Source organism: Schistocerca serialis, chromosome 7, assembly GCF_023864345.2.
Source record: "Schistocerca serialis cubense isolate TAMUIC-IGC-003099 chromosome 7, iqSchSeri2.2, whole genome shotgun sequence".
Lineage (NCBI taxonomy): Eukaryota > Metazoa > Arthropoda > Insecta > Orthoptera > Acrididae > Schistocerca > Schistocerca serialis.
In genome coordinates, this window is record NC_064644.1 from 269,538,992 (window position 1) to 269,562,188 (window position 23,197).

General features: G+C 45.5%; 1 protein-coding gene across 1 annotated transcript in view; it reads left to right on the forward strand.

Annotated features, from left to right (window-relative positions):
* The window catches only part of LOC126412051 (histone PARylation factor 1), a 127,681-nt gene that overhangs the window by 6,890 nt on the left and 97,594 nt on the right, over positions 1–23,197 (forward strand). Inside the window, exons 2-3 of the mRNA XM_050081429.1 lie at positions 12,846–12,947; positions 19,826–20,069. Coding sequence (XP_049937386.1) covers positions 12,846–12,947; positions 19,826–20,069 — 346 coding nt within the window. The remainder of the gene's footprint in view (positions 1–12,845; positions 12,948–19,825; positions 20,070–23,197) is intronic.

The following is a 23,197-nucleotide window of genomic DNA, read 5'->3' on the forward strand; positions in this document are numbered from 1 at the left end:
ACAGCTGTGCCCCAAGGACTAGTGTTTTCTTCTATTATTCCATTGGCTAGCTACTGTTTAATGAAGTCCTCAATAACTGGCTGTAAATGCCAAGGTGTTCTGTATGGTTTACGATGTTCCGCTGCTTCATGCCCAATTGGCGTTCTGTGTTGCATTATATCTGTCGCAGGCAGTGGGGCCTGAGGATTAAATAGGTTCTTGAATTCCAGTAACAGCTTTTCCATTTCCAACCTCATTCCTTATTTTAGATGCACCACATTCATAAGTATCAGTCCTAATGGCAGTTTGTGTATGACGATGACTCTCTTGACATGTCCCAATCATTGTCATCTAGACTGTCCGAATTCTCTACCATCAGCCTCTTGGTCACCTTTACCTCATTGGTGCCAAAATTATCCAAACTGACAGGTATTGCTCTCCTGTCATCTCTCTCCAGTAAGTGTTCAATACCCACATCTACAGTAAACTCCAGTTCTGCACTCACCCAAGATAACTTCCCAGTGCCTTCTGGCTTTAAATCTTGCGAATTAACCCTTAGGATATTTGTCAGCTGACATTGTTCCTCTAAGTTGCACCATGCATTGCCAAAGGTCAATTTTGGCATGATGTTTGAACAGGAAGTTCCCCAAAATTGTGGTGTAACCTTTGCGTACATGAGGCACTACTTCTACATATTGCTGAAATTGCTGTGCCCTAAAATGAAACCTCAAAATTGCTGAACTTAATGATTCCACTTCACTGTCCCCCACACCATGCAAACTATAGCCTGGTGGGTTTAATTGCCTCCTCCCTATGAGGTCCAAACTTGCCATTGACATATGTACCCTTGTGTCCAACATAAATGTATATTTCTTGCCTCTCACTATTCCTACTACACCACCACACTCTGTCTCTGCATAAGTAGATTTGGGTTTCCCATTTATATTTAACATTTGCTTATTTCCCCTGTTCCTACATTGTCTGTTGCCCCTACAGTCTTGTTGTCAGTGTCCAGTCGCACAACACTTTTCATCTTTGGCTGACGACATCACCTCTGGACGTGCTCTGATTATCCATACCAGTAACACTTTATATCAGCAGAAAACAGACCCCTGTTGGTACATCGTTCTCCTCTAACTCTGTAGTCAACCTAACAGCGGCATACAGGAGATATATATCCAAACCCCTGTAGCCCCCTGTCCAAGGTATTCCTGCCTGTCATAAGAGGCGACTAAAAGGAGTCTCATGTTTCGGCCTTAATGTGATGGTCCCCTGTAGGGTTTAAGCTCCATTTTCCAAAATTTTCCTGAAGACCGAGCCAGTTGGGGAAGGGTGTCTTACAGGGTGCATTGTATCCATCGTGCCTTGAGATCTTTAGCCCACTTTCTCATCATCGCACTGCAGTCCAGCTCTTGGGTGTGGATGCCTTCCTGGATGCTTTTTCCACCATGCACTATGCAGTGTCGAATTTTGTGCCGATGATGACCGTGGACTTCATTGCACCTCATATACAGCACGGTAGCCAGTCCGTTGTGGTGGGACCTGCCGTGTACCCTGTTGGTTGTAGTCCCCTGACAACAAAGGCATCGCTCTGCTGATGTCGCGCCGTTAACTCCCCACAAATGCCAAGGAGTAGATGCCTGTCATCCTGGGGCATCGGGACTCCCAGCAATGGCCATCCTGCCAGGTGGCCTTTGCTGCGGCTGGGTGGCGTCTGTGAGGAGCACTCGTGGTTGGAGTGGGTGGCATCAGGGTGGATGACACTCAGTGAAGCGTACCACGTCATCACTTGCGGGTGATAAACGCCAGCAGTCTCTAAGCGTTCAAAGTCTCAGTACAATGCAATAAAATATGACCCTAAATCATTTCCCTCTCTAGCCACACCATGGGAGGAACGCCAGGCTGAGGATGGCACCGAACCTTATTCAGCCCGATATCTCATATGTACGAGAACTGATGGGGACTCCTTTGTTTTGATGAAGCCACAGTTCTTTTTTTTGTAGAGCATTTAGAGGACAGGTTTGGGGAGGTGGAAGGCTTGTCCAAAATTCAATCTGGATCAGTCTTGATCAAAACAGCATCCTCTGCCCAGTCATGCACTCTGCTTGCTTGTAACAAGTTGGGGAATGAAACTTCCTGGCAGATTAAAACTGTGTGCCGGACCGAGACTTGAACTCGGGACCTTTGCCTTTCGCGGGCAAGTGCTCTACCGACTGAGCTACCCAAGCACGACTCACGCCTCGTCCTCACAGCTTTACTTCTGCCAGTACCTCGTCTCCTACCTTCCAAACTTAACAGAAGCTCTCCTGCGAACCTTGCAGAACTAGCACTCCTGAAAGAAAGTACACTGAGGCTAAGAGAAAATATGAGCACCTACATCCTCTGGTTATGACCGCCTCATATGCTGCTGCTGCTAAGAGAACAGTTGTAGCCCCCATCAGTGCCATGAATTCCAGTCGGCTTTCAGAGCCAGAAGGCTACACCTGCCCCTTGATGTTGGGGGGGGGGGGAGGAACTCTCCCCCCCCCCCCCCCCTCCGTTGCTCCCGCACCACCTACCTCGGGAGTACTGCCCCCCCACCCCCTTTTTCCCACTGCCGTCGGGGACACCAGTCCCCACTTCTCAGCTGGAGAAGAGTAAGTCTTCTTTGGCTCTTCTCACCACAAAATGGTCCCTTGGGTCACTCCCTTCTCAGGCTTCTGCTAATGGGAAAGATGATGCCTGTCAGTGGCTGAAATGCCCAAAAGCAGCTGGTTGTAGGGCTTCACGATAATTCTCAGTCCCGGGGACTGAGTCAGTGAAGCCCTCCCAGCCAGAGAAACCCAAGGAGCAGTGACAAAAGTCCAAGAAGGAGAACCCTAAGACCAAGGAAAACGTGGTGGTACCCACACCACCACTACCTACAAGCTCTGCGTCTGCGGATAAGGTGGAGATTCTGGCGTCCGCTGAGGACCTAGATCTTGCCAGACACTCAGACGCAATGGACGTAGACTGTTCAGACAATAAGTCGGTGGTTTCAGGTGACCCTGGGGTGTAAACTGCCTCATTGAATCTTCCATGCCTTCCGAATATCATGACGACGACATCCTCCAGTGGAATTGCTTCCGTTTTTCCCACCACCTGGCTGAGCTATGGCAACTGTTAAGCTTTACACCTACTTTCTGTGTTGCCCTCCAGAAAACCTGGTTCCCAGCAGTGGGAACCCCTGCCCTCCAAGGCTATAAGGGATATTACAGGAACAATAGTGACTATAATCGAGTATCAGGTGGTGTTTGCGTGTATGTCCTAAACTCAGTCTGTAGTGAAACTGTGTCCCTTCAAACTCCTCTTGAAGCTGTGGCTGTCAGAATAAGGACGACACAGGAAATAACTGTCTGCAACGTATAACTTCCTCCAGATGGTGCAGCACCCCTGAATGTATAAGCTGCACTGATTGATCAACTCCCTAAACCTTTCCTACTTTTTGGAGATTTCAACACCCATAACCCCTTGTGGGGTGGTACTATGCTTACTGGCTGAGGCAGAGACGTCGAAACTTTACTGTCTCAATTCGACCTCTGCCTCTTAAATACTGGGGCCGCCAGATATTTCAGTGTGGCTCCTGGTAGTTACTTGCCCATCGATTTATCCATTTTCAGCCCAGGACTTCTCCCATGTATCCACTGGAGAGCACATGACAACCTGTGCGGTAGTCACCACTTCCCCATCTTCCTATCACTGCCCTGGCGTCAGGCCCGTGGATGCCTGCCCAAGTGGGCTTCAAACAAGGCAGACTGGGAAACTTTCCCCTCTGCGGTCACTGTTGACAGTCCTCCACATGGTAACATCGATGTGATGGTTGAGCAGATGACTACAGTAATCATTAAAGCGGCAGAAAATGCGATCCTTCACCCTTTAGTGTGCCCCCGGAGAAAGGTGATCCCTTGGTGGTCACCAGAAGTCGCTGAGGCAATTGAGAAGCATTGGCGAGATGTACAGCACCATAAGTGGCACCCTTCCCTGGAGCACCTCATAGCCTGTAAGCGGCTCCATGCCTGCATTTGCCTGTTTATCAAAAAACAGAAACAGGAGTGTTGGGAGGGGTATGTCTCTACCACTGTGTGCCATACATCACCTTTCCAAGTCTGGATGATCAGACGTCTTTTTGGTTACCAGACCCCAGCAGGTGTCCCTGGCATTAACATCAATGGTGTGTTATCTACTGATGCAAACGCTATTGCTGAGCACTTTGTTGAACACTATGCCAAGCATCTGTGCCGGAGAACTATCCCCCAGGCTTTTGCACCCTCAAACAGGGGATGGAAAGGAAAGTCCTCTCATCTGCTACAAGCCACAGTGAACCCTATAATGCCCCATTTACAGAGTTGGAGCTCCTCAGTGCCCTTACACATTGCCTAGACACAGATCCTGGGCCAGATCGGATCCACAGTCAGATGATTAAACAACTGTCATCTGACTAAAAGCGACATCGCCTCGTCGTCTTCAACCGGATCTGGTGTGATGGCATCTTTCCATCGCAATGGCGGGAGAGCAACATCATTCCAGTTCTCAAATCCGGTAAAAACCCGCTTCATGTGTAGAGCTGTCAGCCCATCAGCCTCACCAACGTTCTTTGTAAGCTGCTGGAACGTATGGTGTGTCAGCAGTTGGGTTGGGTCCTGGAGTCACATGGCCTACTGGCTCCATGTCAGGGTGGCTTCTGCCAGAGGCGTTCTGTCACTGATAATCTTGTGTTCATCAAGTCTGCCATCCAAACAGCCTTTCCAGATCCCAACACCTGATTGCCGTCTTTTTGATTTACGAAAAGCATAAGACATGACCTGGCAACATCATATCCTTGCCACATTATACGAGTGGGGTCTCCGAGGCCTGCTCCCAATTTTTATCCACAATTTCCTGTCGCGTTGTACTTTCCGTGTCCAAGTTGGTGCCTCCCATAGTTCGCCCCATATCCAAGAGAATGGGGTGCCGCAGGGCTCCGTTTCAGTGTATCTCTATTTTTAGTGGCCATTAATGGTTTAGCAGCAGCTGTAGGGTCATCTGTCTCACCTTCTCTGTATGCAAACGACTTCTGCATTTCATACTTCTCCACCAGTACTGGTGTTGCTGAGCGGCACCTACAGGGAGCCATCCATAAGGCGCAGTCATGGGCTGTAGCCCACGGTTTCCAGTTTTCGGCCGCAAAGTCATGTGTTGTGCACTTCTGGCGGCATTGTATTGTTCATCCGGAACCAGAACTTTACCTTAATGATGATCTACTCACTGTAGTGGAGACGTATCAATTCTTAGGACTGGTTTTCGAAGCCCAACTGACTTGGCTTCCTCACCTCCATCAGCTTAAGTGGACGAGCTGGCAGCACCTCAATGCCTTTTACTGCCTGAGCAACACCAACTAGGGTGCAGATCGTTCTATGCTGCAGCTCTACAGAGCCCTTGTTCAATCCTGCCTTGACTGTGGGAGTCTGGTTTATGGTTTGGCAGCACCCTCAGTGTTGCGTTTACTCGACTCAATGCACCGCTGTGATGTTTGCCTAGCGACAGGAGTTTTTAGGACGAGTCCAGTGGCCAGCGTCCTGGTGGAGGCTGGAGTCCTGCCATTGCAGGTTAGGCATGCACAATTGCTCTCCTGTTATGTTGCACACGTTTGTAGTTCTGCGCATCCAAATTACCGTCTCCTTTTCCCGCCCACGGCGGTTCATTTCCCTCATCGGCAGCCCAGGTCAGGGCTTTTAATTGCAGTTCGTGTGTGATCCTTTCTCTCCGAACTGGTGTCCTTGCCTTTACCACCTATACTTGAGGTTTGTTCACGAACACCTCCATGGTGTACACCTAGGCCGCGGCTTTGCCTGGACCTTTCATGTGCCCCTAAGGACTCATTTAACCCTGCAACTCTCTGCTGTCACTTCGTCTCAATTCTCTACATGTACCAGGGCCATGAAGTGGTTTACACCGATGGCTCGATGGCTGATAGTCCCGTTGGCTTTGTCTGTGTTCATGGAGGACATATATAACAGCACTCCTCACCAGATGGGTGCAGTGTTTTCACTGCAGAGCTGCCTGCCATATCTCATGCTCTTGAGCACATCTGCTCATGCCCAGGTGAGTCATTTCTCCTGTGAACTGACTCCTTGAGCAGCCTACAAGCTATCAACCAGTGCTAACCTCGTCATCCTTTGGTAGCAAGTGTCCAGGAGTCTATCTATGCCCTGGAATGATCCAGTTGTTCAGTGGTGTTTGTCTGGACCCCAGGTCACGTCTGAATCCCAGGCAACGAACTTGCCGACAGGCTGGCCAAACAGGCTACGCGGATACCGCTTATGGAGATTGGCTTCTCTGAAACTGACCTGCATTCAGTATTAAGCCACAAGGTCTTGCGGCTTTGGGAGACGGAATGGCATAACCTCGGTACGCGCAACAAGCTGCATGCCATTAAGGATACTATGAATGTGAATGTGTGGAAGACCCCTGCGTGTGCCTCTCGCCAGGACTCTGTGGTTCTCTGTCGGCTCCACATTGGCCGTGCACGGCCGACACGTGGTTACCTCCTCAGTCACGAGGACCCACCTCGGTGTTGCTGTGGCTCATGAATGATGGTCGTCCATCTCTTGCTGGACTGCCTACTTTTAGCCGATCTTTGGCGGACTTTTAACTTTCCCAGCACCCGACCTTCAGTGTTGGACGACAATGCCTCAACAGCAGCTTTAGTTTTACATTTTATTCGTGAGGGTGAGTTTTATCATTTGCTCTAAGTTTTAACACATGTCCTCTGTCCCTGTGTGTCCTCCACCCTAGTGCTTTCAGGGTGGAGGTTTTAATGTGTAGCAGTGTGACTGGCTTTTCCTTTTCATCCTCATGGTTAGCCAGCCATGGTAAAACATGCTTTCTCGTTTTAACTCCTCCTACCTGTTTCTTGCGTCTTTGTGGTTTTCTTGACCCCTTTTGTCCATTTAAGTGTTTGTTGCCCTTCAGTTGTTGTTGTGGTTTTTCCTTTCATTCCGTTTTGTGCTGTAATTCTCATTGTCGTATTTTCACCCTTGTGGCATTGTTTCCTTTGGAACAAGGGGCTGATGACCTCGTAGTTTGGTCCCTTCCCCCCTCTTAAACCAACCAACCAAACCCCTGTAGATATGTCTGGTGGCAGCCCCCTCAGAAAGATGTCTAATTCCCTGTGCTTGGCTTCTGGCAGTTTAATCCTATTTACTTCATCACTGTCCCCCAGCTCATAAGTCTGTGCATTAACTTTCCATATTCTATGAGAAAAACTTTCAACCATCTCATTGTGTTTTTCGCTATTCTACTTAACTGGTCACAGATAAACCTTGTGCTATTCCATTTTTTGTAACATTACTGGAGACCTTGTTTTAAATCCTCAAACTTGTGTCCATTTTTTATAGCATCTGTACATCTCACAAAATATTTTCTCTCTTCTATCAGTCTCAGGTATGTCATTTGCAATAGCTGACTATCCACCCAACCTACAATATTTGCTGCTGCCTCTGAGTCATCCAAGAAAGACACAACATCCTCAGTTGATTTGCAAGAAAAGGGAGTAATAGTGGTTGCTTCATGTATTAGGGGCTAGCTGGCTTTGGCAATATCTCATTTTCCTTCTTAGCTGCCAGTTGCCTATGCAACTCCATATTATCTACTCGCAATTGAAGTAACTGATTTATTAACAACTGAATTGCTTCGTGCCCAAAAATACCTCGTGTCCTGGACCTTGCCATTGTGGAACCTTTAACCATAATACACAACCAGATATAAAAATCAGTAATACAAAACAATAGTTTACACACTCATAACCATAGCATACTGACCCATGCCCTATGCCTAATCATTAACCATTTTGTTTCAGTACACTGCCTAGCAGTATGGCCATAGCTGTGGTGTGTAGAACACCCCACCGGTAATGACTTAGTGCATGGCATGCAGTGCCCTAGTAAGTTGCTCTGTGAACACCTTACTGATTGAGAATAGTACTCCACTGTAAACATTGGCTGTGACTTGATGCTATGTGTTACTACAAACATTGCTGTTAGTGGTGGTAGTCAAAACTTCTGACACCAACTGCAGTGCGCCGGTGTGGTTGGTCACTACACTAGCAGGTTTGGGACATGGTAGTAGGTTGTTGTCAGGATGGCCGTCAGAGCATATGTGAATGGCATCACTAGTCAAAAATTTCATTCAGTTTCAAGTTGCAACACTTGTAACATTGACCCATAGCAGTTATGACGAGGCTTGTGTTGATGGCACCAAGGTCAGTAGTCACTGAGGCGTTTTCCAAACATTGGTTGCCTTATGATAAGTGCAGAGCAGGACTGCTGACGCATGTGCCACCTTGGCATGGCTCTGGGATTCAGTACAGGGCATTGCTGCAGACACAGAATTCTGCAGCGTGCTGTGTTTCTTGTGGTTCTCTGGCAGTGGAGCCCGCTCCTGCAAGCAGTGTTATGCAGCAATAGTTTGGCTGCACAAGTACAGGTGGTGGGTGGCTGCACCATGTTGGACATAAACTTCTGCGTTCCAAGGCAGGAGACCAGCTACAGCTGATGCGAGCCTGAGGTAGCAAATCAGCTGGAAGGTACCAAATAACCAGTAGGTGGCTCATTGGTCATCGAGTCTTACAGGACAGTGTTGCCCTGTCACCTGGCATGAACCTCCTGTCATTGTAGGCACTGCCAAACTGCTAATACTTTGGCTAGAAATGGCAGGTATTTGTACTGGTTATGTGCATAAGTATCGTGCTGATGTACTGCTTGTAAACACATACACTGAAACAAGGCAGCAGCCAGTTGGGTGTGGCAAGTAGCCCATTGTTGCTGCGGTCGTACAGCCTTTCTGCTGTGGCGGCGGCACTGCAAGCCATGGGCCTCCGATGGCAGTGTGGAAACCAGCTGGTGATATTGCTGCATCTCATGCAGCAGTGTTTTGGTTCCGCTCTGCACCAGGCTTGGCATCCCTGGCCTATTTTCAACAACTGTGAAAATACTGTTATAAAACACAGTCTTTGATTTGCCTTCCCTACACATTTTCTATGTGGTTGTTTCAATTTAAGTTGTTCATAATTGTTATCCCTAGGTATTTAGTCGAATTAACAGCCTTTAGATATGTGTGATTTATTATGTAACGAAAATGTAATGGTTTCCTTTTAGTACTCTTGGGGATGATGTCACACTTTTCATTATTTAGAAGCAATTGCCACTTTTTGTACCACACAGGTATCTTATCTAAATCATTTTGTAATTGAATATAATAGAGGGAAACATTCCACGTGGGAAAAATGTATCTAAAAACAAAGCTGGTGTGACTTACCAAACGAAAGTGCTGGCAGGTTGATAGACACACAAACAAACGCAAACATACACACAAAATTCAAGCTTTTGCAACAAACGGTTGCTTCATCAGGAAAGAGGGAAGGAGAGGGAAAGACGAAAGGATGCGGGAATCCTCCCCACTCCACCAAGAGTGTCTCTCCGCCGTCCACCTAACCTTCGTAACCTCTTAATTCATCCCTATGAAATCCCCAAACCACCTTCCCTACCCTCTGGCTACTACCCTTGTAACCGCCCCCGGTGTAAAACCTGTCCCATGCACCCTCCCACCACCACCTACTCCAGTCCTGTAACCCAGAAGGTGTACACGATCAAAGGCAGAGCCACGTGTGAAAGCACCCACGTGATTTACCAACTGACCTGCCTACACTGTGAAGCTTTCTATGTGGGAATGACCAGCAACAAACTGTCCATTCGCATGAATGGACACAGGCAGACAGTGTTTGTTGGTAATGAGGATCACCCTGTGGCTAAACATGCCTTGGTGCACGGCCAGCACGTCTTGGCACAGTGTTACACCGTCCGGGTTATCTGGATACTTCCCACTAACACCAACCTGTCAGAACTCCGGAGATGGAACTTGCCCTTCAGTATATCCTCTCTTCTCGTTATCCGCCAGGCCTCAATCTCCGCTAACTTCAATTTGCCGCCGCTCATACCTCACCTGTCTTTCAACAACATCTTTGCCTCTGTACTTCTGCCTCAACTAACATCTCTGCCGAAACTCTTTGCCTTTACAAATGTCTGCTTGTGTCTGTGTATGTGCAGATGGATATGTGTGTGTGTGTGTGCGCGGGAGTGTATACCTATCCGTTTTTCCCCCTAAGGTAAGTCTTTCCGCTCCCGGGATTGGAATGACTCCTTACCCTCTCCCTTAAAACCCACATCCTTTCGTCTTTCCCTCTCCTTCCCTCTTTCCTGATGAAGCAACCGTTTGTTGCGAAAGCTTGAATTTTGTGTGTATGTTTGTGTTTGTTTGTGTGTCTATCAACCTGCCAGCGCTTTCGTTTGGTAAGTCACATCATCTTTGTTTTTATATATATCATTTTGTAATTGGTTTGATTTTTTGATGTCTTCACTAGATGGTCAGTGACAGCATCATTTGCAAACAGTGTCCCACAAAACTCATCTGGATTCATTGTGTTCATTTTCAGGTCTGTGCAAATGAGGTTTTTCTACCTGGGAATAGAAACTGCATCCTGAACCTTGGTTAATTTATCATTGAGAGCATGCATGCAGAACAGTAAATAGGGCTGCTCAGATTGTCTCCAGGATAGTTTATACGGATTAAGAAAAGCAGAGTGCCTATACTGCTTCATTAGGGAATGCCAGATACCATTTCTGTTTCACTCGACAATTTTCCATCAGTTACAATGAATTGTGATCTTTCATATGGGAAAAACATAATTGCAATCACACAACTGGGATGATACTCTTTAGGCATGCAGTTTGATTAGAAGCTACTTGTAAGAAATAGTGTCAAAATCCATCTGGAAATCTAAAAATGTTGAATCAGTTTGAGGTCTCCTGTAGATAGCAGTGATGACTTCATGTGATAGAAGAGCTGGTTGTGTTTCACAAGAACAATATTTTCTGAATCTGTGCTATTTGTCAATAGATAATTTTCTTAAAGGTAATTTGTAATGTTCAGACACAATAGGTTCCAAAATCACATTGCAAATTGATGTTAGTTTGATGAGGGTCTGTGATTCAGGAACCACTTAAAGTGGAGTGATCTTACAAAACTTAACTGTAGAAAAAGCCAATATCGGCCACTTCATCCTTTGATGAAGTGGCTATCAAAACACTTGTTAGACCAATTCTTGAGTATTGTTCTCATCAATCTGGGATCCTTGCAGGTCAGGTTAATAGAAGAGATAGAGAAGAGCCAACAAAGTGTGGTATGTTCCATAAGCATGAGAGCGTTACATAGATGTTAAACAGTCTCCAGTGGCAGATGCTACAAGAGAGGCATTGCATATCACAGGGAGGGTTACTACTGAAATTCTGAGAGCTTACATTCAAAGGAGCCAGCCATCATATTATGTAACATCACAGATATCGTGAAATAACTGTGACAAGAAAATCAGGGAAATTACTGCTCATATGGAAGTGTGTCGACAGTCATTCTCCCCACGCACAATTCGCAAATGGAATGGGGAAGAGTTTTTTGATGGTGATGCCAGAAATACCCTCTGCCACATGCTATAAGGTGGCTTGCGATTTATAGGTGTAGATTTAGTTTGTATGTGTAGTAAAAGTTGTGTTTATGTCGCAGAGGATTTGCTTATCACTTTTGAGTACCTAACTATTTGTCTCTTGTGATTCTATGGAATTTGATACTTTCTTGAATATTTCTAGAAATCTAAATTTCGATATATACAACAATCATGAAAACTTCTAATTCACACTGATTCAATGTTTAACTATTTAGTAATTTCAAACCTTTTGCATTGACAAAGACTTTTTTTTTAGGATTGTGTTTTGTTACAAGTTTTGGCAGTAGTAGCCCGAAAGAGTAAGGTTGTTTGCAGCAGTAGCACAACTTCCTTTATTATGTCATTTAGTATATGATTAATGACTGGTGCTGTATCTTTTGTTATCCTTGTGGCAGTGTGTGTCATTGGTGAAATTCTGAAACTGTGTATGTTGTTGAGAAAATAATGTCCCACAAAAACCCATCTGGATTCACTGTGTTCATATTCAGGTCTGTGCAAATGAGGTTTTTCTACCTGAACCTTGATTAATTTATCGTTGAGAGCATGCATGTCACCACTGGGAGAACGGTAAATAACTGGCTTAGTGTCTTGGTACAAATCTGACACTTACGGATGTAGCAGATAATTAAGTGTTTCTCTTCGTTAGTGAAATTGTTACTTCTAACTTTATACACAATTCATTTCTTGACAGACATTTCTGACCCACTACTTCTACGGAGTTTCTAGTATAATGGCATGATAGATTGCACAAGTTTAAAGCTATACACATTATTTCAGTTCATCAACACCAATGTCTTGTAATGCAAACTAGTGAGCTATCTGTAGTTGATCCCTCTTCTAGTTGTTGCACTTTGTTTGGTATAGATGGAATAGTTTGGTGGAGAGGAAAAGTAATTTCTGATAAAATCTACTGAGATTGGCAGCATCTTATGAAAGTAACAGTTCCACAAGTTTCTTCCTCATCATCTTTATATGAAGATAGTGAGTAGGAAATTTGTTGAAACATTGCTCCAAGGCAATAGTACCACTTGGCTAATAACCCGAGGAGTGATTCAGTGAAATTTAATTGAAAACCTGCATTCTCATGGAATCGTCTTCTGGCAGTATGTGAAGAGGGAATCTCGTGGCTGACAGAAGCTGTAGCAGTATTAAAAAAATTAATAGCCTAAGTCAATGTAAGCAGTGTGAACCAGTTTGTTAAACAGCCTCACCCCAACCATCTAAGTAAAATGTCTTTGATCCTTTATTTTGCATTTATCAGTGCAGTTATGTTATAATAAGTGATCTGCTTGCAGTAGTACTGAATTTATTTCAGGATCATCATGGTTTGCAACAAAACAAGAGACATAAAGCAGATAAGCACAACATTGTAAAGCAGAGTCAAGATGAAGTGGCGGCCCATTCTTCCAGCGACCAGGTATGTTCAGAACAAAATTATAAGCAGCTTAGTTTTCATTAGTTTGGGGTGCAGGCTGCAAATGTAAAATTATCTGTGTCTGAAAATAAAGTGTTGGTGTCGGGTGGGGGGAGGGGGGGGGGAGGGGGGGGGGGAGGGGGGGGGGAATTGAGAAGTGAATTAAATTTATTTTGTATAGTAAACAAAGTTCTGTCAGAATGTAAATACTTCAGGAGTGAAGGCACACAAGAAAGAATGAGAACTTCATTAGCTTTTGGAGGAAATCCTTCCATGAGCTAGAACACAAATGCATGCATGGATACATAGCCCCCCGACACACACACACACACACACACACACACACACACACGTCCCCCCAGGGGGTCCACAACTCTTTTGTGGATACGTGCGTAGCGAGCAAGGGACCCCGAGCTAATGTGGCCCTCCTTCCTTTCCGGGCTGCATACCGTACTTTTCCTCATCCTTCCGTATCCCCCATCTTCGCCCCCCCTCCCCTCACCTCTGGCTCTTTCCTTCCCTTTCTCCCCCTCTGGGAGTATGGTTTGTGCCTACGTCCGGAGACGGACGCTCGTAAATGTAACGCATTCTTCGCCTTCTCTGCTTGTATGTCTTTATCCATCCTTTGTCCTTCTCTTTTCCTTACCTCTTCTCTTTATCCTTTTCTCCGCTGTGGCGTTTGAGACCTCTCTTCTTTCCTTTCCCTTTCTTTGTTTTTCCCTTTCTCTTTCTTTCTCCTTGTGCGTGTCTGAAGGCTGACCCACGCATTTTTGTGCGTAGCCGGTGACGGGGTAACGCGGAATTCTCTACCCGGGTAGACAGGTAGGACACGTACGTACCCCCTGGTAACGGCCAGGCCCAGTGAGGGGTGATTACCCGAGCTGATACCTTCCGAAAGTGCCGATTGGTCCCTCCGTCCATTTGTCGGGAGGTGTGACCTGAGGTGTGAACAATCACCTAAGGCGGGAGTGCCCTCAGAGAGGGCCCCCACAAGGGAGGAGCGTGCCATCAGAGACGCCAGTAATCATGGGGGATTCTTCCGCAATGGTTTCCTCACCTTCCACTATGTCTGCTCACAAGCGTAAGTTCACTGAGTCTCAGCCACAGACAGTTCTTCCATCGTTGCCACAGTTCCTTGTTGTTTCTCGGTCTGACGAAGGTCACAACTTCTCCACGGTCAACCCTTTCATTATTCAGAAAGGTGTCGACGCAATTGCAGGTCCTGTAAAGTCTTGTTCCAGATCACGGAATGGCACCTTGTTGTTAGAAACAGTCAGTGCCCTCCAGGCACAAAAATTGTGGCGTACTTCACTGCTCCACACCTTCCCTGTCCGGGTTGAAGCGCACCGCACTTTAAATTCCTCGCGTGGAGTCGTTTATACGCGCTCCCTCGATGGATTGTCTGACGAAGAAATTCAGCACTACCTGTCTGACCAGGGCGTAACGGCTGTTCATAGAGTTATGAAAAGGGTTGACACGAACATCATTCCAACCCGCACTGTCTTACTGACATTTGACAAAGTTCAACTCCCATCGAAAATCAAAGCAGGCTATGAGATAATTTCCGTTCGCCCTTACGTCCCAAACCCTACGCGTTGCTATCGGTGTCAGCGGTTCAATCACACCAGCCAGTCCTGTTCCAATCCGGCCAAATGTGTTACATGTGGCAAGGATGCCCATGAGGGTGCTTGTCCACCTCCATCCCCTCGCTGCATCAACTGTATGGGTGACCACGCTGCTTCCTCTCGAGATTGCCCCGTTTTTAAAGACGAAAAGCTCATCCAGGAAATCAGAGTCAAGGAAAAGGTGTGGACCTTTGCTGCTCAAAAATTATTCGCCAGTCGACAGCCCACCGTGCCTCAGACAGGAAAATACAGCACTGTCCTTGCTTCTCCTCGGCCAACAAAGGAGGTGGCCACGCAGACTTGCGACCTCACCTTTAGTGCCACGCTCGTCAGATCGGCCAGCGCAAAGATCGCCCGTTCAACCTCACCACTTTCGCCTGCCCACTCTATGGCTCACCCTTCATCGGGTTCTGCTAAATCTCGAGCCCAAAAGTCAGACACCAAGATTTCGAAAAAAGAGCATACTCGTGAAGATTTTTTACGCACCCCAACTTCACAACCATCGGTTCCTCCTCCATCTAAACATCACATTTCCAAGAAGGCTACTAAGAAAACCAGTTCATCTCCTTCTCCGCCAAGGCGTGTCCCATCTACAGCACCACCTGGCGGAAATCGCCCTCGGCCGTCTTCTGTGTCGCCGAGGTGCACTGCTGGCGGCCGATCAACCGGCCAATCGCTGGTGGCAGGAGCTGCTCCAGAACAACCTATGGATCGGGATCTTCTGCCTTCGGCTGAATGCCATTCCACGCTGTCAGTCGCAAGCTCTGAGCAGTCGATGAGTTGACAGCAACCTTGGTCACATTCCTCCATTTTCTGTTCACCCTATGTCCATTATCCACTGGAATACCCGCGGCATTCGAGCCAATTGGGATGAATTGGCGATCCTCTTACGATCCTACTCGCTGGTCATCTTCTGTCTTCAGGAAACCAAGTTGCGTCCCCATGACCGCTTTGTTCTCCCCCATTTTCAGTCCGTTCGATTTGATCTCCCTCCTGTTGAAGGCACTCCAGCCCATGGAGGACTCGTGATTCTTCTCCATGATACTCTCCATTATCACCCAATCCACTTAAACACTTCCTTCCAAGCTGATGCTGTCCGTCTTTCCCTTTCTGGATATAACTTTTCTCTTTGTACTGTATACATTCCATCGTCCACACCAATGGCACGAGCTGATCTCCTTCATCTTCTTGGTCAGCTTCCACCCCCCTATTTGCTGGTTGGGGACTTCAATGCCCACCACCCGCTTTGGGGATCTCCACATCCTTGTCCACGTGGCTCACTATTGGTAGACGTCTTCCACCAAGCGGATCTAGTTTGCCTCAACACTGGGGTCCCTACATTTTTGTCTGCCTCCACGACAAATTTCTCTCACTTGGACCTTTCGGTCGGTACTGTTCCGCTAGCTCGGCACTTTGAATGGTTCGCCCTTGATGATACACACTTGAGTGACCACTTTCCATGTCTCCTTAGACTGCAGCCTCAACTGCCATATATGCGCCCGCGACGCTGGAAGTTTGCCCAAGCCGATTGGACACTTTTTTCGTCTCTAGCGACATTCAATGACCGTCACTTTCCCAGTGTCGACGATGAGGTCACACATATTATCGACGTTATTCTTACAGCTGCGGAACGTTCAATACCACGCACCTCCGAATTGCCCCGGCCTCCTTGGTGGAACGAGGCGTGCCATCACGCAATACGTGAGCGGCGACGTGCTCTTCACGTTTTCCGCCACCATCCTACTTTGGCCAACTGTATCCGCTATAAGCAGTTCCGTGTGCGATGCCGTCGCGTCATCCGCGATAGCAAGAAGGGAAGCTGGAAATTCTTTATTAGCTCATTTAACACCTTCACTCCCTCCTCGGAAGTTTGGAGTCGGCTTCAACGGTTATCAGGCGCGCCTAGTTTCTCCCTGGTCTCTGGGCTCACTGTCGTGCATGATACATTAGTGGACCCCGTCGCAATTTCTAACTCATTGGGTCAGCACTTTGCTGAGTTTTCGAGCTCTTCAAATTACCCACCAGCGTTTCTCCCGAAGAAACGTGCAACGGAAGTGCGACCTCTTGCTTTCTCCTCTCAAAATCGCGAAAGCTACGATACTGTTTTCTCCATGTGGGAACTCCAACATGCACTCTCTTCTTCTCGCTCCTCCGCCCCAGGACCAGATGGTATCCATGTCCAAATGTTGCTGCATTTACCAACCCATAGTCTGCGGTACCCTCTTCGCCTTCATAATCGAATTTGGACTGACAGTACTTTTCCCAGATGATGGCGGGAAGCTATCGTTGTTCCTGTTCCGAAACCTGGAAAGGACAAACATCTCCCCTCTAGCTATCGCCCCATTTCTCTCATGAGTAGTGTATGTAAGGTTTTGGAGCGTATGGTGAATTGCCGTTTAGCTTGGTGGCTGGAGTCCCGAAGTCTTTTAACACCTGCCCAATGCGGATTCCGAAAGCATCATTCTGCAGTTGACCATCTTGTTGCTCTCTCCACTTATATCATGAACAATTTTCTCCAGAAACGCCAAACAGTAGCTATATTTTTTGATCTGGAGAGAGCATACGATACCTGTTGGAGGACAGGCATCCTCCGCACACTGTTCTCTTGGGGCTTTCGAGGTCGGCTGCCCCTTTTTCTTCGCGAATTTATGGTAGAGCGCACATTTAGAGTGCGGGTGAACACTACTCTCTCCCGTACTTTCTCCCAAGAAAACGGGGTACCCCAGGGCTCCGTGCTGAGTGTTGTACTGTTTGCCATTGCCATAAATCCAATTATGGATTGTCTCCTTCCTGATGTCACGGGCTCCCTCTTTGTGGACGATTTTGCGATCTACTACAGCTCTCAACGGACCAGCCTTCTTGAACGACGTCTTCAAGGATGTCTCGATCGCCTCCACTCTTGGAGCATCGAAACCGGCTTCCGTTTTTCTCCCAGTAAGACCGTTTGTGTTAATTTTTGGCGACGTAAGGCATTTCTTCTGCCCTCCTTACATCTAGGTCCTGTCAACCTTTCGTTTTCAGACGTCGCTAAATTCTTGGGTCTTATGTTTGACAGAAAACTATGCTGGTCCTCCCATGTTTCCTATCTTTCGGCTCGCTGTCTGCGATCCCTCAACACCCTCCATGTCCTGAATGGTACCTCCTGGGGAGCGGACCGAGTGGTCCTTCTCCGCCTCTATCGCGCCTTAGTGCGCTTGAAATTGGACTATGGAAGCATAGTTTACTCCTCTGCTCGGCCGTCTATTCTTCGGCATCTCGACTCTATCCACCACCGTGGATTACGTTTAGTGTCTGGAGCTTTTTACACCAGCCCTGTGGAAAGCCTTTATGCTGCGACTGCTGAACCTCTGCTGTCCAATCAGCGAGCAGTCCTTCTGAGTCGTTATGCTAGCCATCTGTCTTCCATGCCTGCTAATCCAGCCCAAGACATTTTTTTCGACACCTCCTTTGATGTAGGGTATGCAGGCCGCCCCTCCTCCCTACTACCACCGGGAGTCCGCTTCCGTCAACTGCTCCATTCTCTTTCCTTCCGCTTTCCTAAAACCTTCTTGACAACTTGGGGTACAGCACCGCCTTGGTTCCGTCCCCGGATCTGCCTGCTCCGTGACCTTTGTCAGTTTCCCAAGGATGGTACCCCTTCACTTGCTTATCGTCGGGCATTTTCTGCTCTATGTGCACAAATGACGGAAGCCACATTTATTTACACTGATGGCTCAAAAACATCGTTTGGTGTAGGGAGTGCCTATATTGTTGGCGACACCCCAAATCAATTTCGGCTTCCCGACCAGTGTTCGGTTTATACTGCGGAGCTTTACGCTGTTCTCCAGGCTGTCCACTACATCCGCCGCCATCAGCGGATACAGTACGTTATCTGCTCAGATTCTCTCAGCTCTCCCCTCAGTCTCCAAGCTCTTTACCCTGTCCACCCTCTGGTCCACCGGATTCAGGACTGTCTGCGCTTGCTCCACCTGGGGGGCGTCTCGGTGGCGTTCCTCTGGCTCCCGGGACACGTAGGTATCTGTGGAAATGAGGCGGCCGATATAGTGGCCAAGGTTGCAGTCTCTCTTCTTCGGCCAGCTATTCAATCGATTCCCTTTGCCGATCTACGGAGCGTTTTATGTCGTTGTGTTGTTCTTTTATGGCACGCACATTGGTCGACACTTCCCCATAATAAATTGCGGGACGTGAAAGCTCTTCCTTGTGCTTGGACCTCTTCCTCCCGAACGCGTCATCGGGAGGAGGTAATTTTAACTCGACTCCGGATAGGGCACTGTCTTTTTAGCCATCGACATCTTTTAAGCGGCGATCCTCCCCCACTCTGTCCCCACTGCTCTCAGATGTGGACTGTAAGACACCTTTTAATTGAGTGCCCCTATTTTACTCCGTTACGCCCCCGTCTACAGCTGTCGCCTGATATATCGTCAATTTTAGCAGATGACACACGCTCGGCCGATCGCGTTCTCGAGTTTATTAGTGCCAGTGAAATGACGTCAGTCATTTGAAGCTTTTTTTTTTTTTTTTGGGGGGGGGGGGGGGGGGGACAACCAACCCCTTTCTGTAGTGGAATTTTAAGCTTTCCTTCTGCTTTTAGTTTCTCCGATTTTTTGAATTTCGTTCCCATTGCTGCTGGTTTCCATCTTCGTTTTTTACTGTTTCCTAAGTAACGGACCGGGCGCTAATGACCATAGCAGTTTTGCGCCCTAAAACAAAAAAAAAAAAAAAAAAAATTAAAAAAAAAAATAAAAAATAAAATAAAAAAAAAAGCAGACGTCTACATTATGTAGTGGGACACACAACGCACACAATTAGGCTCTCAAGTGCGTGTGTGGACGTGCGTGCTTACGCGTCCATATGTTTGTGGGTGCACGTGTGTATATATTTGTGTGTGCGCACGTGTGCACTAGGTCATGAAAAGATTTTGTGTGGAAGCTAGCAAAGTTTTAATTCTTTTTCATGTGTGTGTTGACAACTCAACGCTTCTGCTTTTTGGGTAGTGGTCTCCTTTACTCCTTACATCGATTTTGGATATGAAACAAAGCCAGTTCAATGATGTCAACGTTTTGCGTGTTCATTATCAGTAAAATATGAACAGTTTTAAATTTACACTCTTTTAAAAAATATTAAGTATTTGCATGTACCGTGTATTGATGGTGGCTTTGAATATTGTTGGAAAGTTATGTTCTTATTCTGTGTGCTTTCAGTTTGTTAGTCATTCATGTGCTTGACTCCACATAGTAAATTAATGTGATTTTTCAGCCTAGTGGTGGTGAAAATGAAAAAAAAGAGCAACAATCCACGAGCAGTGTTGAAGTTGAAACTGCACATACTCCTCAAGCGCGTATTATTCGCGAAGATGACTCCAGTGAAATGGATGACAAAGGAAGTTCCTCCCCTTGTGATGTAAAAGAATTCATCAAGCAGAAGTTCTTGGTTGAAATGCCTGAAGATTTTTATGAGTTTTGGTTATTTTGTGAACATTTGTCTAACAACAAGCCTCAAGGTGAGACACAGAACTTGTAAGCTTTGACTGTTTGGTAATGTCCATGTTTTGTGCTGTAGTCTTTATGTGACAATGTTTGTAATCTTACGAACTTGATTATTTTTAGGCTTGGTTATTTGGAAAACATTGCCAGCAGGGAATCCATTTAGCTCATATTTACTGTTTACACAACTGGGCCAAATTGACAGTACCTGTATAATAATAATAATAATAATAATAATAATAAATGTTGAAGGAAAACTTAATTACAATGTGTGTTCTGGTACAGAGGCTTCCAGTATAATGAATTTTTAAAATTATTTTAATACTTATTATAGTACCATGTCCTCATATTCAATTAGCCTAATTTCATCTGGGCCCCTTTAAAGTTTCTGCAGTTGTTGTTTCCATCTTATCACCTCCTTTTCTGGTTCCATTATCCAGCCATCTTGTTCATCTTAAATCATTGTACTTGTTATTCTGTGTTCCCTAAAGTGACTGTTTATTAGTTCGTGTACAGCAATTATGTTTACCCTGTTTCAATTTTATATCAATCTAATGACATATTTCCTCCTTTCATTCTTCTTTATTTTTTCTAAATTTATTTTGAATGGTTTTCACATTCAGAGTCCTGTCACGCTACTGCAACAATGTAGTAGTAGTAGTAGTAGTAGTAGTAGTTGTTGTTGTTGTTGTTGTTGTTGTTGTGGACTTCAGTCCGAAGACTAGTTTGATGCAGCTCTCCATGCTACTTTTTCGTATGCAAGCCTCATCGTCTCTGAATAACTACTGCAGCCTACATCCTTCTGCAACTGCTTACTGTATTCATCTTTTATTTTTCCTTTATGATTTTTACCCCCCACCCGTCTTCCTTCCAGTACTAAATTGGTTATCCTTTGATGTCTTAGAATGTGTCCTACTAACCGATCTCTTCTTCTAGTCAGGTTGTGCCACAAATTAATTTTCTCCTCAATTCTACACAGTACCTCTTCATTAGTTATCTATCCATCAAATCTTCAGTTTTCTTCTGTAACACCACATTTCAAAAGCTTCTATTCTCTTCTTGTCCTAACTGTTTGTTGTCCATGTTTCACTTCGATACGTGACTACACTCCATAAAATAATTTTCAGAAATAACTTCCTAACACTTAAGTCTGTATTTGATGTTAACCAATCTCCCTTCATAAACGCTTTTCTGGCCATTACCAGTCTAAATTTTATATACTCTCTACTTCAGCCATCATCAGTTATTTTGATGATCAAATAACAGAACTCTTCTAATACTTTAAGTGTCTTGTTTCCTACTCTATGACTCTCAGCATCACTTGATTTAATTCGACTACATTCCATTACCCTAATTTTGCTTTTCTTAATGTTAATCTTATATCTTCCTTCCAAGACCCTGTCCATTCTGTTCAGCTGCTCTCCCATGTCCTTTGCTGATGCTGACACAATTACAATGTCAGCAGCAAACCTCAAAAGTTTTTATTTCTTCTCCCCGAATTTTTCTTTGGTTTCTATTATTGTTTGCTCTGAATTACTGAAGTGCCTAAACAAGTCTGCACTTGCAGGGAGAATGATGCCAGCTGCAGGAGATATATAAAAAAACTTGTGTACTTTGGTTACTTTCATTACGTGGAATGGGATCATATTCTGGGGTAACTCATCAAACTGAATGAAAGTTTTTAGCATGCAAAAATATGTAATAAGACTCATTTGTGGTGTAAATTTAAGAAAATCAAGTAGAAACGTGTTCAAGGAACTTGGTATCCTAACTGCTGCTTGTCAGTATATGACAGTTGTTCCAAGCAATATGGCTCTATTTCCAATAGCGTAATACATAGTATCAGTCCTAGGATTAAGAAAAATCTACCTAAAGACCTAAAATCACTTACTTTGGTCCAAACAGGGGTCCAATATTCAGGTAAACACAATTTTCAATAAATTGCCAGCAACCATTAAAAACTAGTTTCAGATAAAGCACAGTTTAAACAGAGTTTAAAAGACAGCTCCTTCTACACCATAGAAGAATATCTTAACAGAGATTGTTAGACCAGCTTAAGTAACAATGTTTGTTAGCTTTCAGTTTTGACAGCATTTGGTCAATACAGTAAAAAATAGATATTTTGTGTTTGATAAATTTATTAAAAGTGCATAACTATGTTTCATTCTGACAATGTATTCATTCTGGAAATATTAGCAGTTCCAGTTTACTGTAATGTATTCACACATTTTGACAACCTCCTGACAAATTATTGGGGTAGTGAGTATTATATTCAAATGTTTTATGCTTTTTGTGTTGTATTTTCTGACTTGTTCCACACCCATGAGAATCATCTCATTTTTGGGTCTGTGGATCAAAAACTGACACTAACCCAGTCCAATCTAATCTAATGCAATTGTACAGACTGAATAAGACTGGGGATAGCCTACAACCCTGTCTTACTCCTTTCTCAATGACTGCTTCACTTTCATGTCCCTCGACTATATAAATGACGTCAGGTCTCCATACAACTTGTAAATAGCCTTTTGCTTCTTATATTTTGCACCTGCTACCTACGTAATTTTGCCTTTCCTCAACGTATCTTCTAAGATAAGTTGTAGGCCCAGTATTGCCCCATACGTTCCAATGGCCTTGCCACAACGGTAACACCAGTTCCTGTAAGAGCACCAGATTTAAGTACTTTCAGGCTTGGCTAGTACTTGGATGGGTGACTGTCCGGTCTGCCAAGTGCTGTTGGCAAGCGGGGTGCACTCAGCCCTTGTGAGGCCAATTAAGGAGCTAGTTGATGGGGAAGTAGCGGCTCCGGTCATGAAAACTGCCATGGCCGGGAGAGCAGTGGCCCTCCATACCTGCATCCAGTGATGCCTGTGAGCTGAGGATGACACAATGGCCGGTTGGTACTGTTGGCCTTCATGGGCTTTTCAGCTGAAGGTTTTTTTTATTTTGCAACCATGACCTATTAAACTGATAGTTCGGCAATTTTCACAGCTGTCAGTACCTACTTCCTTTGTAATTTGAATTATATTCTTCTTGTGAAGTCTGAGGATATTTTGCCTGTCTCATAAATCTTGCATGCCAAATGGAAGAGTTTTTTAATGGCTGTCTGTCGCAAGGCTTATCAGTAGTCCTGAAGGAATGTCATCTA